General features: G+C 49.1%; 6 protein-coding genes across 6 annotated transcripts; 3 read left to right on the forward strand and 3 right to left on the reverse strand.

The window, feature by feature from the left end:
- The first annotated feature begins 300 nt into the window (after positions 1 to 300).
- On the forward strand, positions 301 to 3,671 carry BDV37DRAFT_250904 (uncharacterized protein). Its single transcript, XM_032082234.1, has 3 exons — positions 301 to 2,375; positions 2,426 to 2,568; positions 2,626 to 3,671. Exons 1-3 carry the CDS (start codon positions 1,046 to 1,048, stop codon positions 3,373 to 3,375), a joined length of 2,223 nt encoding a protein of 740 aa, XP_031940527.1. The 5' UTR covers positions 301 to 1,045; the 3' UTR covers positions 3,376 to 3,671.
- Positions 3,672 to 3,915: 244 nt separating this feature from the next.
- Positions 3,916 to 5,484, reverse strand: BDV37DRAFT_294786 (cytochrome P450; the record flags this gene model as incomplete). The annotated part of the gene is made up of 1 exon (XM_032089716.1): positions 3,916 to 5,484. The coding sequence occupies one exon, from the start codon at positions 5,482 to 5,484 to the stop codon at positions 3,916 to 3,918; it is 1,569 nt and encodes a 522-aa protein (XP_031940528.1).
- A 1,770-nt stretch (positions 5,485 to 7,254) lies between these two features.
- Positions 7,255 to 7,902, forward strand: BDV37DRAFT_284006 (uncharacterized protein; the record flags this gene model as incomplete). Its single annotated transcript, XM_032087420.1, has 2 exons — positions 7,255 to 7,609; positions 7,673 to 7,902. 2 exons carry the CDS (start codon positions 7,255 to 7,257, stop codon positions 7,900 to 7,902), a joined length of 585 nt encoding a protein of 194 aa, XP_031940529.1.
- Positions 7,903 to 8,975: 1,073 nt separating this feature from the next.
- On the forward strand, positions 8,976 to 10,753 carry BDV37DRAFT_250905 (Gfo/Idh/MocA family oxidoreductase). Its single transcript, XM_032082235.1, has one exon. The coding sequence runs from the start codon at positions 9,197 to 9,199 to the stop codon at positions 10,274 to 10,276; it is 1,080 nt and encodes a 359-aa protein (XP_031940530.1). The 5' UTR covers positions 8,976 to 9,196; the 3' UTR covers positions 10,277 to 10,753.
- BDV37DRAFT_284008 (major facilitator superfamily domain-containing protein) lies at positions 10,573 to 12,262 on the reverse strand (the record flags this gene model as incomplete). Its single annotated transcript, XM_032087421.1, has 3 exons — positions 10,573 to 11,368; positions 11,424 to 11,933; positions 11,991 to 12,262. 3 exons carry the CDS (start codon positions 12,260 to 12,262, stop codon positions 10,573 to 10,575), a joined length of 1,578 nt encoding a protein of 525 aa, XP_031940531.1.
- A 2,093-nt stretch (positions 12,263 to 14,355) lies between these two features.
- On the reverse strand, positions 14,356 to 16,373 carry BDV37DRAFT_250909 (MFS transporter). Its single transcript, XM_032082236.1, has 2 exons — positions 16,063 to 16,373; positions 14,356 to 16,001 (listed from the first exon to the last, which is right to left on the reverse strand). Exons 1-2 carry the CDS (start codon positions 16,347 to 16,349, stop codon positions 14,804 to 14,806), a joined length of 1,485 nt encoding a protein of 494 aa, XP_031940532.1. The 5' UTR covers positions 16,350 to 16,373; the 3' UTR covers positions 14,356 to 14,803.
- Positions 16,374 to 16,804: the final 431 nt, after the last annotated feature.

Here is a 16,804-nt window from a genome sequence, read left to right on the forward strand (position 1 = left end):
CGACAAAAGAGCCAGTTGCCTCATAGATAACGGAGCGAACGGCCGTCTCCAGAATCCTCGAATTCGGAGTACATCTCATATTATTACTAGTCGGTCTTTGGGGCGAGAAACAAAAATAGTTAATCGTTCGGCCCCTAATCCAAGTCTCTTGTTCAGGTTGACGGCAGAGATGGAATCGCACGATGCCAAGACTTCACAGCCTTTGTACCATGGATATCGCAGGCAGCACTCGGTGCCACTCACGCCCGAGAGCCTCAGAGGGTGGATCAATGATGGCGTTTGCTCCAGTTAAACCGTGGGGGCCACAGACCCTTGACTTCCAGACCAAAGTGTCTCTCAGTCTCTGAGACCCTGCGTTATTCTTCTTCAGGAAGGTGAGCTGTCGGTTTGCCCTGGAACGCTTTACTTCCTTAGGAAAAATGCCTTGTCGATAGAAATTTCGGAACGAGATGTCAGCGATCACCATAGCCTCATACGAGGGTCATAGGAGTAAGCCTCGCCGCAAAGGAACCAGAGAACCCTCAAGTACACCCAACGGTACCATGTAGCCACGAAAGTGGTCACCAAAAGGAATCATAATGTAAACAAAAAAAAAAAAAGGTAAATATTCAAATTATGCTTATGGGCGGTTACACTTTTCTGTTTGTGTAGGGTTCAGCTTGCTTACGAGTAGTGCTTATTTGACCGGGGAATTTTCCCTAGCGCCCACTTCGTATTCCGAATCTGCAGACAGCCGAAGAAATGGAGATTTGACAAGCGGTTTAGGGTTCTCCAGTTCCCAAAAAAGAAAACCGTTCGGAGAGCCCTTGTCAAAGACCCAAAGTTAACATCCGACCCACCTCATCAGCCTTGTCCTCGGACAGTTGATTAGGCTGCGCCTCTCTTTTCCTTGCTGCCAAGAACGTAGTGTACTTCTTCTCGTGTTATAAATGGTGCGGTCTGTCGCGCTATCAGTCTTTGTTCGAGAAGCCTTTTGGTTGTTAACTCCCATAAATCCCCTCTTCCGCGGCTTCCGAGAAACCAGACTTGGGACGCGGTTTGCAACATGCGTCTTTTCGGCATCACTCTGGTTTCAGCCGCTCTGGCTGCTGCCCAGAGCATTACATCCACCGACACCTCGGAACCGTGTGCTCGCGCTAGCCGGCTCGCCCAGGAGAGCCAAGTCATTCCAGCCCAGACCGCCTATGAGTGCTTGAAATCTGTGCCAGTGGCTGTGGAGCAAGATAAGACACTCATTGACCAGCTCAAAGGCCTGTGGGAGTGGCATTCGGAGACTGGCTATCTGAAGAACACCCCCGACACATGGGAACTGGGCTCCGTCGACCTGCTTGGGGAATTGGACAAGATCAAAGAGAACCTTTCCTCCTACGATAGTGAATATGACGTGCAGCTCGCGATCAACAAGTTGACCCTGAAGACAGGGAACTTTCATTTTAACTACGTGCCCGATATCCTCCAGGTCTTCTATTTTGGACGTGTGATCCCCGTGACCACCGTCTCAGAGGACGGAACCAGTGTGCCAGAGACCTATGCAGTCGCAGATCTTGTGCAGAAAGACTCCGACGCTCGCATCAAAATCTCGCCAATCACGAAGATCAATGGTGAAGATGCGCAAACATATCTGAACAAGATCGCCGCCCAGGAGCAGTACATCGACCCTGATGCCCGGTTCAACAGCCTCATGTGGAGGGGCAGAGCCTCTGCCTCGGCGGGCAGCTTCGTTAACACTGGTCTGGGCTTTTATGAAGGAGCAACGACGAATATCACTTTTAAAAACGAGACCACTCGTGTCGTCAGGAACTTCGCTGAGGTACGGCAAAACCTGACGGCAGTAACCAGCGGAAAGTCGTTCTTTGAAGAACTCTGCACCGGTAGCTTTGCTAGCGTCGAGGCAGTGGCCGCCGCGTCCATGAAGACAACGCCTTACAAGGGAACTCCTCACCACTGGAAAAGGCAAAGCATCCCTAGCGACGGCTACCCTAGACCAATTGTTGAACACAGCAGCGGTATGGTCGCTGGCTATTTTATGAACGGATCCGATTTCGAAGACGTCGCTGTCCTCAAGATTATTACCTTTGACACTTCTTCGGCTGATAGGAGTGATGCTGCTACCGAGTTCCAGGACGTTGTGAAGCAGTTTTTGGGCAACTGCACAGATGCGGGCAAGAAGAAGCTCGTTATTGACCTCCGAGAGAACGGTGGAGGTGACACCGATCTTCTCCTCGATACCTTCATGCAGCTTTTCCCCGGTGAAGTGCCGTTTAGTGCTCAGAGATATCGTGCGCAGGAGCAATACAAGCTCATTGGCGAAGCTGTCAATTCGGTTTATGAGGATCAGTCTGTACAGAGGCTGATCACGCAAGCTACTGGCGAAAGTAAGTGGAAAGCTATCCACCGTGAGACAACGTAAAGCTAACTTGTCTAGGATTTGCCAATATTGGCCTCGTCAGGTATTGGGCCTACTGGAACTTTGTCGATGTTAACGGTGATAACTTCAAATCATGGGATGCGTTCTACGGTCCTCACAAGTATAATGGTGATGAGTTCACAACTATCATGAGGTACAACGTAAGTACAACCTATGAATCCCTAGAACCACGAACACACCCAGCTCACAGGATACAGATGTCCAATAGCAACCCAATCAGCATCCGGGATCAGTCAGGCTTCAAATTCCTGAACCCTCCCGCCGGAGACCCTCCGTTTGCGGCAGAAAACATCGTCATGTTCTCTGACGGTCTTTGTGGATCTTCCTGCGCTTCATTCCATGAGGAGCTGAAGAACATTGCAGGCGTCAAAGCCATTGCCGTTGGTGGTCGTCCCCAGGAGGGTGCCATGCAGACAATTGGAGGCTCCAAGGGTGGAGAGGTTGTCCCACTGAACACCATCCCCATGTCCCTCCAGACAATGATGAACCTCACCGCACCCTTGGGCATTAAAGCCCTGGACGACGACTCTCTTACAAAGCTTGCCAACCCCGACGTGCTTCTCACTCGTGCGGGTGACTACAGCAGTCGCATTCAGGTTCAAGACCAGATTCGCAAGGGTGATGAGTCAGGAACCCCCCTTCAGTACATCTATGAAGACGCCGACTGCCGTATCTTCTACACCACCAAGATGCTGCTCGAACCTGAAACGGCATGGGAGGCTGCATGGTCAGCATACACAGATGACAGCAAGTGTGTCAAGGACTCCACCAAGAAATCGTCCAGCATTGGCGGTGGGTATAAGCCGTTTGGTCCTGGTGATCTCAACGGCAAGCAGTCAGAGAACAGCACCTCCTCGTCGGACAAGGATGAGGAGAATGCTGCCCCTGCATGGAAACCTAGTCTTGCTCTCTGTGCCGCGGCTACAGTCATCAGCCTCCTTCTTTAAAATTTCTTTTATAACGGTTGTTTAAATTTCTTTTGGGGCCAAATGTGTCCCACGTTTGTTTTCTATGCATGATGATACCTATATATTACGATGGCTACTCTGTGAACTTACCTTTAGACAATTTCAGAATTGTACATATACAATACCTGGCTATACAATTTCTTTGGATATTGAGTAGTAACTTGTGTTTTTATTGAAATTATCTATCACAACTGTCTACCGAGTACCTGCAGTATCAGACTATAGTTTCGTCCCCTTTGCCTAGCTACCAAGTATGATTAATATATCTCGGAAACTTTGACTTTTCCAATATCAACTTATCCTTTCCGAACAGTCTCCGAATCATGGATTATTCATTCATATCCTATTATTCTTATGTAATTTCGCTAATGAAATTCAATCAATATCGGTAGTCACGGCGATTGACCTGGTAGCCTCCAATCTTGGACTCCAAGACAACTACGCAGTCCTTCCCCAGCGGCATATGTAGATAATCATAACCCGGTCTATGAACTAGAGCTCTATTCACACAAAAGTTGTCTAGCTATCTTCACATACTCTACTTGCTCGCCTCCACACCTTCAGCGGCATAGGCCCTGAGTTAGAATTTGTCGTTTCATGCCTGACCGGCTCCCAGGACGGCGACGGCAAAGCGAATTCGAAGCGATGCACAAGTGAAGCTAGAAGAACTGTCTGTTCCAGATAACTAATATTACGACCGATGCACCCTCTAGCGCCCGCACTGAAAGCAACAAAATACGGCTGAAGATCACGACCCTTCTCACCGAGCCAGCGCTCAGGCTTATATGTGTCTGGGTCTGGAAATATGTCCTCGTTGCGATGAACCACATATGCCGATATACCGACGGAAGTATCGCCTGCCACGAATTCACCTCTGATAGTGGTGCCTTCCTGAGGTGTCCGGCGCGGAACATGGAATGACACCGGTGGGTACAGGCGCATGTTTTCATCGAGACAGGCTCGTAGGTAGGGCAGATGCTTCACTTTGTCATAAGGCGCAATAATCTCATCATATTCCAGGACCCCGTCGACCTCCTCCCGGAGCTTTTCCAAACAATGGGGATTCTTCAGCAAAAGGAGCATCACGTTGTTCAAGGAAATCCCTGTGGTATCAGAGCCCGCGTTCATCATGATGCTCACTTCAGCTACGATTTCTCCCCATTCGAGATTATTCGGAGCACCGGACCTGTCTTCCATGAGCGCAGAGAAGAAGTCGTCGAGCTTTTCTCCTTTCTCATATCGCTTCCACCGTGTTGTCGCTCGGTTGTTTACGATCCCGTCCCAATCCTGAGCTAGTTTCCATTTCTCGCGATACGTTGAGGACACCAGTTTGCTGACTCGGATCATCGCCTCGTACCAATCATAGGCCCACACCAGAGTCGAAGTAGCCGACGCATTGGCGTACAGACAATCCCGAAAGTGGACCTTTTTCACAGTCCCGTCCTTTGCTTCCGACGCGATAATATCATTGCCTTGATCTAGGAATCGGAGATCCTCGCTAAGTCCGATATTAGCAATGGCAGCAATGGTGTACAGATTTGCCCACATGCGATAATCGATTGTAAGGTCCTTGGGGTCTGGATTTTGGCCTTTGGGCAATGGACTGGTACATCTCTCATCAAACGCTGTGATGATGCGTTGCGTCATATCGGCCACCTTGTATTCCCAATTTTCAAGGTTCTTAATGGCGTAGGCGCTGGAGAGAACTTTGCGCTTTCGAGCATGCTCTTCTTTGTCCACTACATCTGCGAGGTGGTAGTGTGAGCCGGATAGTGCTGAGTAGAAGACATCTTTGGTACACTTCGTCCCGTGTCCGTAAATGTCTTTGATGGCAACAGGGTCTGCGTAGGAGAGTTTATTGGGCCCAATTCGGATGACCGGGTGCTTTTTGTGTGCTTCGAAGAGGACCTGCGAGCGGATGCCTTTGTGGGAGTAGTAAACGAGTGGGAGGTCAGAGATGCCGGACACAACGGTCAAATTAGGGTACTTTCGGAGACCCTTAGGGTCACGGAAATAGTTGATAATCGGTATGACAAAATAGTAGATGAGGAGGAAATGGAGAGTGACGATGAGAAGTAAACTGTACATCTCGATGGGATTATGACAACTGTCTGGCTCGTGGATGTTGGAGACTGGTTATCGGGATATGCGCTTCCTCTCTCATCTCTCTATTCTTCGGCATTTTGGGCATCTTTATACCATATCCTGTGCAATCCATTGCTATGGACGAGAGTTACCTACGCATCAGTTTCCAGTAAGGTACTACGGAGGAGAGTAATATTCGCCGGACTTGACACTGAATATGGAAACCTTCGGCGAAGATGTATCTATATGCGGTAATGATCTTCACACCACGTATTCAGCTGCAGCCCTCGCTGGCATCGTAACTCCCTCATTATCCTGGAGTAGATCCATGGTGCGGGGGCCCCTGCCCGTTCTGCCGGGATTTATATTCCATGAGTAGTATGAACCGCTATGGACTGGAGCGACTCAGAAGTTGAGAAGCGGGGCACCTGACCATCCGCGGATTATCTATGGCATACTACCTACAAGTGATATCCAGTCGCAGATTGCCTTCCAAATGCCGACAAGTTCGTGTACCAGCTGTCTCGAGCTCTCTCTTCAACCTGCATCATATGCTGATCCATTTTCATCGGTTATGAAAGGACTTAATACTGGTATGACGTGGCTATATTGACCCAAAACGGCCATCGTCATCCATTTTGCGAAAACGCCCATTGCAAAACGATCAGTCTCCATACTCAATAGTAGTTTAGATCTAGAGTAAGCCTTTCATACCCTCTGCGCCTTGGCCTTTGCCGGGTGTTGCCATACCGCTTCCTCGGACATGTAAATCCATGTTCAGTTACGCATCATTAAACTGGCTATTGCCATCATGACTCTAGCAAATGGTCCAAGGTTTCGCCTAGAGAGTTTGTCTGGCATGGACTGAGTATTTAGGTGTATCCATTAAAGGTGAATCTCTTCTTAGAAGTAAGCTACATAAATAACGACCTAAATGTTACCCCCCCAGTGGACATGGGCAACCCTAGCCATGAGAAAGAATCAATACCGACATGTAGGAAAAGGAAAGGATGGCATGACGAGTAGGCCATGACAGCCCGGTTGAATGACCAAATTCAGGAATCGCGAGAATACTGTGAGACCGTCAGTGAAGATGAGAAGAATGCGCTTTTTGCGATGTTGAGGTCTTTGCTATCGTTTAGACCGGAGAATAGGCCAACTGCTGCAGAGACTTTGCAGTCAAAATGGACCCAAGTCGGGCTCTTCTATTGCTGAGGGGCGTGTAGAAGTGTAATGAATTCTAGTAGCCAAGTCATCGTGCCATGGCATGAGATATGATCACTAGCGACGCATTGAAGCCGAGGCTTGTTTGGGAGCTACACGCTCCGCCTCTCTTCCCCGCATCTCAAAAAGAGGGTAAGATATTTTAGTTCAATCAATTACCTAGTAGGGTTTATCTGGATTGTTGCACGTCTCACATCATCTGACTCAGAACCAAACACACCACCCCCAATCACAACTATCACGCATGACTGCTAAGACATGGATAACAGTCAGACCGTGTCGTGCAAATCGGGCCGTATTACGTTAAAAAAAGTAAATGGAGGGGGATATTTAAGGTGCGAGTTCCAAACTGGTCATGATCAACCATACGAGCACAAAATAACCCTAACGTAGTCAGCATGGCCCGCAACTAGGATCTAAGCCCCAGGGATATGCCTTGTCATCCAGATTATTTAACGGGTAGCCCTATATCTTGGGACGGTATCCCATCTCGCTTCTTGCTCATGTACTTGGAAGAAAGTCGCTGAATGGCATCAGACAGAGCCCACCATGGCGAGCCAGTACACAGAGTGGTTCACCCGCATCTCCCACGATCGAGATCTCTTTTTCCTTGACCCCACCGAACTCACGACGTTACAGTCCTATCTTGAAGGCACTCTTCCTCTACAAGACACAGTCTCTAGCTTAACAGCCCCCACCACGCCTCAATGGCATTCCACCCAGAGCAGCAGGGTTTGGGCGATGCTCCTCTCCATAGCGGAAGACTATGGAGAAGCCCATGATTGCATTATCGCTCTGATCGAAGCATTGTTTTCTCGCCCGAAGCCATCACAGCCCAACGAGCAGGACTGGCCGGGCGAGAAAGAATTTGGCTTTCCGCGGTGTTGGCGCGACATTCATGATTGTAAGTATCATAGCCACGACCTTTGGCAGTAGTTATGACGATTATTGATCATCAATTCCACAGCGCTATGGTCTCGGGAATCTGAAATTGAGTCCTTGTCTGATTCCATCACCACGAAATGGATAAACTACCAAGCTTTTACCGCGCGTCTTCTAGCTTCCTCTCTTTTAAGCGCCCATGACAGAGCTTTACTGCATGCAGTCGATGCTCTAGAAAGCACATTGGAGCCAAAGGAGCTTGCAGTGAGACAGGATATTGATAATCGCTGCTGCTGCACAGTACTGGATCTATGAGGGTAGGGTTCTTTTCACCATCCGCTTTGATGTACTGGATTTATCGAAAGGGGCGAGTCTTGGCTGTGTGAACAGGCTTTTACGTTGCTAACGTGGGGACGTTGGAGGAAATGCTTTGGGAAATCCAAGCCATGGACGAATTGCACGGCAGCACCAGGGAAGCAGCAAATGGCGCAGTGAAGAATGAAGAAGACTCTTGAGCCCACGAAAATGATAGTCTGAGCATGTACATAGTGCACGTGTGCTTTTGTGTTACTTCTGTTTAATTCGCTGGCGATCTTCTATGTCTACAGAGTTTTTCTTTTATATTATTCCAAACATTCGTGATTTGATGCATCCTAAGGCACATAGTCATTATGAACCCTACAGTTCTGCTGGGCTGTATGTCATTTACGTAGTCAGCCAATGTAGCGAAAGTATGTAGCAAGCATTACGCCTATTTGAACGTTGCGACCTTGCTGTCTTGGGGACTTCAGAGCTTTGATATGCTTTGTTGAAACCCCACTGTACTAAAGGGTTGGCATCACTGACATGACCATTTGCATTGACTTTCCAGTCGCCTCTGCATGAGTATTCAAACTTCAACTTTTCTAGGCTCTGCCATTATATCTCCAAGAATGTTGACACCACACGTCCTTACGATATTCGCATTGCACAAAACTGGAATGCAACGGCACGGCCCGTTGGTTCAGCAAATAGTGGAGATAAGAGGGCTTATCTGTATCATAAATATAAGGGTCTTTGTCTTTGTCTTTGTATGTTTTGTACGAAGACGACGGTTCACCCTATGAGCCGCGGTAAGGATTTTCTTGGCTTGGTCGGAACCGCTGGTGCGCTGGGGGCCAGCAAATACCGCAAGATCAGCATGTCTTGGTGAAGCTAAGTCGAGGTTACGAGTAGGTCCCAGTAGATTTGGCCCCTGGGACAAAGGCTCGTGGCTTAAACTTGGTAATAATGCTGGCCCTACTTAACAAGGGGCTTGAAAGGATCCGTGAGTCATAAATCGTTCGATGGGACTGCGCGATGGCGCCAACTCTGGAGTATAAACAAGCCAATTAAAACATTATTCAGAACTCCACTTCCTCATCATACAGATCCCGTTCGTGTAAGGTGACATGGAAGAAGCATTTTAACGTTCCATCCATCGTAAATGCTACGTTAGAACATGTGTTAGCTCATCCTACTGTTTTGGCCAAAAGACAACCACCTCTCCAACTGCACTCCCTTCCTGCTTTCGCCTTTCTTCCTTCTACAAGAAAGAGATCTACAAATATTTAGTAAGAGAGACTTCGAAATGGAAACATATTCAGACCAACGGTTATCGGTTGTAGTGGTTGGCATGGGCCAGATGGGTCACAGCCATGCCCTGGCGTACCACCGTAACCCAGGTTTTCAGATTATTGGTCTCTATAATCGCAGTCCGGTCAAGAACCTACCGGATGAGCTCAAGGACTATCCTTTCTTATCGAGCTTCGAGGAGGCTCTCGCACTCAAGCCAAATGTTGTATCGATCAACACGCACACGGCAACGCATGCTGATTACGCCGTGGCAGCGATGGAGTCCGGGGCCCATGTTTTTGTAGAAAAGCCTCTAGCAACAACAGTCGAAGATGCAGAACGTGTGGTGACCACAGCCCAGCAAACCAATCGCAAACTCGTCATCGGCTATATCCTCCGGCATCACCCCAGCTGGATCGAATTCATCCACCGCGCTCGACAGCTCGGCCCACCGTTTGTCATGCGGATGAACCTGAATCAGCGCTCTAGTGGCGACGCGTGGGCTATTCATCAACGTCTCCTCGAGGATGTGAAAAATCCGATCGTGGACTGTGGCGTGCATTATGTGGATGTGATGTTGCAAATTGCTGGCAGCAAGCCGGTCCAAGTACGTGGCATGGGCCTTCGTCTCTGTGATGATCTTCCGTCAGCTGAACAGGTCAACTATGGCCATCTTCAAGTGCTGTTTGCCAATGGATCGGTTGGGTGGTATGAAGCCGGATGGGGTCCAATGATATCGGAGACAGCGTACTTCGTGAAAGATGTGATGGGCCCACGGGGCTCAGTCTCAATTGTGATGGATGAGGCAGATAGCGGCGATAGTGCTGGGGCCTCGGCCAATATAAACAGCCACACAAAGACATCGACTCTACGCATGAGTACTGTGGTTGACGGGCGCGCTCGAGATCAGATCCTATCGATGGAGGGTGAGCCGGACCATTACGAGCTATGTTCCCGGGAGCAACAGTTTCTGCTGGATGCCATTCGTGAGGATCGAGATCTCACACAACATATGAATGATGCCATTCAATCCTTATCAATTGTGCTCGCAGCAGATCGCTCAATGCGGGAAAACTGTGCAATTGACCTTCTCTAGGAAATACTTTTGACATCTTTTATCAATATTGCAGTAGATGAATTAAAAAAAAAAAGCCACCAAATCTCTCTCATTACGTGGTTAGTCTCGTTATTATATTAGGTGCCTGTACCTACTATGGGTGATACTCAACTATATGCAGATTATACGCTGGACTTCAACGTTATTCTATTACAACCGAGCATTGTCCAAATCTATTAATCTAATCTAGTTTAGTCTATAACTCTCCAGTCTTTTGATCTTCCAGGGGATAGCCCCTTGATGTATGTACTTTTACGGATTGATAAGCATTAGCGTCAGACCTTCTCGTCGTCCGTCCCCTTCTTCCCATCCCCACCGTGACCCTGTCTGCCAATTTTTAGAAAGGCACACAGTGGAATGCCGAGGGAGGCAATGCCTGCGCAGTACAGGAATGTCGCACTATACGGCTCGATCGGGTCATTTTTGAAATACCCGGTTGTGGTCGTCCCTCTCGCTTGAACCGCATCAAAGATGGCGGTACTGATTCCCATACCGATGGCCACACATAATTTTGTCACCGTCTGGAAAATTCCACCAGCGATACTCTGCTGTTCCGGCGGCAGAGAACTCATGACGTACATGTTCGCCACGCAGAACTCGAAGTCGGCGCCGATCACCGCGAGAAGCAAGCCCGGGAAGATGAAAGCCCAGTAACTACTGTCCGAGTGTTGAAGGCCCATAAGGAGGAAGGATCCGACGTACGAAGTGGCACCAAGAAGCATTAGGAGGGCATTGGACACGCGGTGCATGATAAGTCCTGCGACGATGTTGACGATGATGCCCATAATAGCCATAGGAAGCATGTGCACGGCGACGGGGAGGGCAGAGTACTGTTTGACCTCTTGCATGAAGAGAGAGATCCAGAATGTCATAATTGGGAAGGCGAGAAAGCCGAGCAGAAGAACAGCGATGACCAGCGAGAAGTCACGATCGCGCCAGATGGACATCGGGATGAGGGGGTATGAAAACCAGCACTCCCAGAAGACGAAGGCAACAATGAGGAGGACACCTAGGATGAGGCAGACGAGGACGTACGGAGTCTTCCAACCTTGCGGAGCGTCCGAGCCAAGACTGTTGAAGAGAGGGTGTTAGCCAGAGTCTTGTTCGACTGGGATAGATGGCTAACCTCAACGCGGCGGAAAACAAGCCGATACCAGCGACGGTCAAGATAGTACCGACGACGTCGAACCTCTTGACGGCCTCGACGGATAATTTTTCCGTGGGCGTATTATCTGCTGGGACGGTGACCAGGGCAATCGCTACAATGACGACGTAAATGATGGCCAGTAAGAAGAAGCTGGCTCTCCAGTTGAACAGCTGCGTAGCAATCCCGGAAAATATACTACCGAAGACGAATCCCAAGGGGTTTCCGGCGCTGAAACAGGCAAAGACCCTATTCTTCCTTTTCGATGGCTTCTCATAGATGTTGGCTAGCATACCTTGCGCAGGCGGGACAGAGGCAGCCGACATCAGGCCCATGACACCGTTGAGAATGTCGACTTGCATGGGCGTTTTGGAAAACCCAGCAGCCAGCGCGAAGACGGCAAAAAAAGCCATGCCACCGATGAAAAGCGCTTTCCGGCCAAATAAATCCGCCAAACGGCCGAAAAAAAGGAGAAAGGAGCCGGAAGCCAGTCTGGAGATAGGCCATTAGCACAGAACCGGCATGGACAGTAAACAATAGACGACGCACGAGGATGCACTGGTCAGCCACGTCAGCTCCGCGGTGGTCATGTTCAGGTCCCTCTGAACTTGGGACGTGAGCACCGTGATGGTCCCAGTCAGGAGGGACGACATGGCAATTGCCATGGTCGCAACCGCGACGAACAGGATCTCTTGAATGGTGGATGAAAAGGCTGCCGGTCGGGCTTCATTGTTGCGGGGCGCTGGGACCGTTGTGGATGCGACCTTGTCATCCATTTTCCCATCGCATTCGCTCGCCTCCGCCGGCCCTGTCTTCTCCATTTTGCGTCGTGAGAAAAGAAAGCGCTGGAGGATCGCAGAGATGGCGATAGTTGGTGAGCTCGTGTAGGGTTTTGGTGTCGCGGAATTGATTACGAATAGTGCGGGAGATTTTCCGCTACGCCAGCTTTGCGCGGTCAGGATTTGGCCGGTGGTACCATTAAATAAATCTCAGCCACCAGATATATTCCAATTGTAACGTTGAGATCAGTTCATGGACCTGTCCAGCTCTGAAGCAAGGCTCCCCCTTGCTTGGCACATCTGCAGAACGCGGCCTCGGTGAAGGCCAATATTACAGAAGTGTGCAAAGCTGCCAGTTGAGCCACTGACCATATTCTTGGTGTCGAATAATGTCTCGAGGACGAGCATGGCTCATAGCATTCATTATTACCGTACTCCAAGTGCTTTGAAGATCACAGGAATCCAAGCTAGCTTGAGAAACCGGCATCTCATTTTAAGAATATCCGGGTCAGACAGGCTCCGTATGGTTGCATCAGCACCAGCATACCACGGGTCAGGTTACAAAAATGCAGTTGCAGTCCGTCCAGACTCCAGCGGTGGGGGAGGGAATTTCGAGGATCTGGATATGTGGATCTCAGCTAGTTTAGCTCGTGGCCATCCGCTCGAGTGGTTGGTTGAGATCCAAGTAAAATCCAACTAGGAATGAGCCTGTCTGAGGAGCTAAATTAGCTTTGGCTCTCAACAACATTTTCATTTGTAGTAATAAAAAGAATGAATAATTAAGTTCGCGGCCCGTCTCTTAAAAACGTAAGCGAGACACGAGGTACCTGAAGGAATGCATCTCGCATATTCTCGATCTCATTATGCGCTCCAACATACTCTGTATACATTTGTACTGGATAGTTAAAATGAGCCTCAAACGTTCTGTTAAGATCTTTGAGACCGTATCTCATGGTGGGATGCTTCCAATATATACATTTTTATAGATATATAATTAGTATCTCTTTCTATGCGTATCGAGAGGGGACAAGATACTAAAACTTTGTCAGATCGTATTGGGTTGTATACGCAATCAGCTGGAATTAACATTTCTAGCTGCTTGAAACTTGAGATAAACATATGCCATACTCAAAGGCCGTGTTTGCGCGGGCTGTGGATGAATAAATGTCAATTACATTCTTGACCAAAATCTGTCCCCCCCTTGCGGAGAAATGGGTGGCTCAGATCATTGAAGCTTTTGAGATGTAAACCAGAACTCGATCCTCGTTCGCTTGCCTTCAATAAAGCCACCGTGGCCTACTGAGCTCTTAGACCTGTACTCACTTGGTTCTGTTCCCCCGCCCAACCGCTTGCAATGCCGAAAATGATTGTGATTTGAGCGCATCTTTATATCTCTATACATACAACACCTGTTAAGGGAGGGTGAAAAGAGCAAAGAATCTGTGAGCGACAGGATTCGACTGTGAATAACAAGGTACCTGATATCCGATCATAGGTTGAGTCTGGCCTTGACCGCTCGAACACACTGACAGTACTCGCCTTCAACTGGCAGGACTTCTCCGGAGCATTTAACAATATGCAGAGACATACGGATCCCTGCCTTCAGGGGCTCGCGGTTTTATTGATTAGGATTCTTGTTTGGACGTCACACAAGGAGAGTATAGAGAACAGTCTGGATAGCGATGTCTTCAAGGATTAGATATGAGTAGTGTCTAGTGTATCCGTACCGCAATGCACTGTTGGGAAGAGGAAGACATTACCCTACTTGGAATGGAGAATACTTAGAAGGATTCCCTATGGCCCCCTTACTTTAACAAGGTAGGCTTCTGAACTAAACCTTATATCAGTTTATATCTATCCTTGAACAATATTTATGAGACTAACAGCGATGTGCCTGCCTTGTCCGGAGTTACATCGCGCCACAGCAGGCTTTCGGCTTATTTATATTGCTTAACGAGCTACAAACTACATTAAAACTGTAATAGGTCTCCTCTATTTACAGAGTTGGATATTTCTCTTTGGTACTTGTTCCTAGCGAAGGAATCTGTATTATCGGTAGTGGATCCTATCCTGGTCCTACCGAAACTGACAGGCACGCCGGTAACTGAGATGATGGCTAGAAACAAATAATCCGAGCTGTGTCGGCGAAATACAATGTGAGAAACAAAGATGTAACTCCCCGTGCAGAGGACCGCTCGGGAACATCATCAGTTCATATTCATTCATTGTGATATCGAATATGTGTATTATTAACTAATATTTGTGGACTGGGCATGGAGACTCTACGGTAAGAAGCTCCACGTAACCCGGCCAAACCTAAGGTCCACAGCTTAAGGTTAAAACCTTGTCCTGGTGTAGCCTTTCTCCTGCGCCGTTGCCTGGAAGAGGACAGAGAATCGCTCTCGAGTGGTCATGCTAGCTCGAAGTGCAAGCAGCAGCCCGCATAGTACTGGCACACATATGCCTGGCATAGCCCTTTATAAGATATTTGAAGCTGCTTCTCAGGTATTTTCATAGTTACGGGGTTCGCTCCCAGGCAGCCGTCCATGTTTGTAGGGTCTAGATTGTCCAGCTCCTTAATCATTACCCCTTAAACGGCGCAAACCTCGACATCTTTCTCAACCGCACTCCGTAAATCCGGAAGAGAAAAGGAACGGGAATCAGTACCGCTGCGATACCCCCAAGGATCGACATCGCTGGTCCCACCCCAAGATTATGGAACATCTGCTTAGCGAAAAGTGGGAACGCGGCCGCAAGCACACTTCGCAGAAATGTGTTGGACGCAGTGGCTGAGGCCGCGTATGGCCCGTATGTATCGACCAGGAAATTGATACATTGACCGAAGATGATACAGAATCCACACCCGAACATCACAGCTGCTACGACAGGTAGCACCCATGAATAGGACGGTGCCGCCGTCCAGCCAAACCAGAAGAGACCTCCTGCGAACAGAAACCCTCCAACCGCCATGGGCATCAGACGTGCCTCCGGGACTGGTTTCCCGCCGCCTTCTTCCCATTTTCGGATGTAGTACGGCTGGCCGACAAGAATGATGAACGCGGCGGATAGCAGGACGCCAATAAAGAGGCCGATGAAGGGTAATGTGGCAACAACTGGCTTCCACTGGCGGATATCGGCAAAGACAATGGGGAACACTTCGAGGGTGAGGTAGAGTAGAGCATAGGTGAACGAGGCGTATAGCGCAATCACCGTCACCATTGGTTCCGTCACAAGCATGACAAGCGGGCGGGAGAAATGCTTGGTGACAATACTATACGCATCGATTTTCATATGCTCGTGTGGGTGGTATAGCTCTTGGTTGCCGGTCTCCTTGCGCAGGCGCTTCGCCTTTTTATGGAGAAGGACGGGGCCATACACCTCCGGTAAGCAGAAGAAGGTCACTGTGAAGACAAAAAAGACGATAATAGCTTCAATGTACTCTGTCCAGCGCCAACCCAGGTGTGGATTGTTGACCAGGGCAGCGCCAATGATCGGTCCCATGGTTGGTCCGCCCACAACGCAGATGGCGTAGGATGTGCTGGCAACGGCGCGCGCCTTCATATGAAAGAAGTCCCCCAGGGCAGCCGATACATTACTGACAGGAGCTGAGCCAAAAACGCCTGCAAAGTATCGGGTGACGAGAATGGCAGCGGTATTCTTGCTTGTCGCGGTACCGATACTGAAAATGCCCAGCATGAAAACGGCCGGGAGCATCGACCAGCGGCGTCCCCAGATTTCCGAGATAGGAGCCCAGCATAGTGGCCCGAAAGCGAAACCAAGACTGTATTTCCTTGTCAGTGATGTGACCGATAGGGAACACTGGTCAGGTAGAGGCGATTTACATGTACAGAGACACTGGGAGAATGCTGACTTCAGTGCTAATGCCTAGGTACGATTCCAGCTTGGTCTGCGCAGGGGAGATGATACTCGAGCCTAAACTGGCGCTGAGGGCCAGCATACCGAGCTGGAATGTAATCCAACATTTGTATATCGTCGAGAAGTTATGTGGGTTCTCTGGGTCATTTTCCTCCCAACCGACCAAGTTTGGGTCCGCGCCGCGATGATTTGCAGCCTTTTCTTCGTCTGCACGCCGTGCATGGTCAATTTCAGGCAAGTTGGTCATTCCCATCTCATTTTGCAGCTCGGTTTTGCTTGCATTTTTTTTTTTTTTTTTTCGCTCGTACCTTGAGGGCTATGACTGGTTTTATTGGACGCTATCGGCAAATCGGCATCTCACTTTTGCACCCGAAAAGGATGATGCGTCAACGGCCATCTAAACCGTGTAGGCACTAATCCCCAATGCTGGAGGAAACGAAGCTAGGCGTGAGAAAAGTGGAGCGAGTTGGCAGACTTTTAGTGCCCATCTCTTGCCTGCCCTCGGATTTAGTCAGGGCTCGGACATTCGATTCGATCTTTGCCGAGATGTTGGATTTACCCCACAAGTTGCAACTGTCTCTGTACGCGGGTTGGTCTGCCTGGACCACAAATCTGGACTCAATCTATCCTCGATTAGACTTAGGCGCCGTAGACTGGCCTTGTACTTTTTCCATCCGGCGGGTACCGAGTATAAGCATGGTGAGCTCA

Source organism: Aspergillus pseudonomiae (genome assembly GCF_009193645.1).
Source record: "Aspergillus pseudonomiae strain CBS 119388 unplaced genomic scaffold BDV37scaffold_42, whole genome shotgun sequence".
NCBI classification, from domain to species: Eukaryota; Fungi; Ascomycota; class Eurotiomycetes; order Eurotiales; family Aspergillaceae; genus Aspergillus; species Aspergillus pseudonomiae.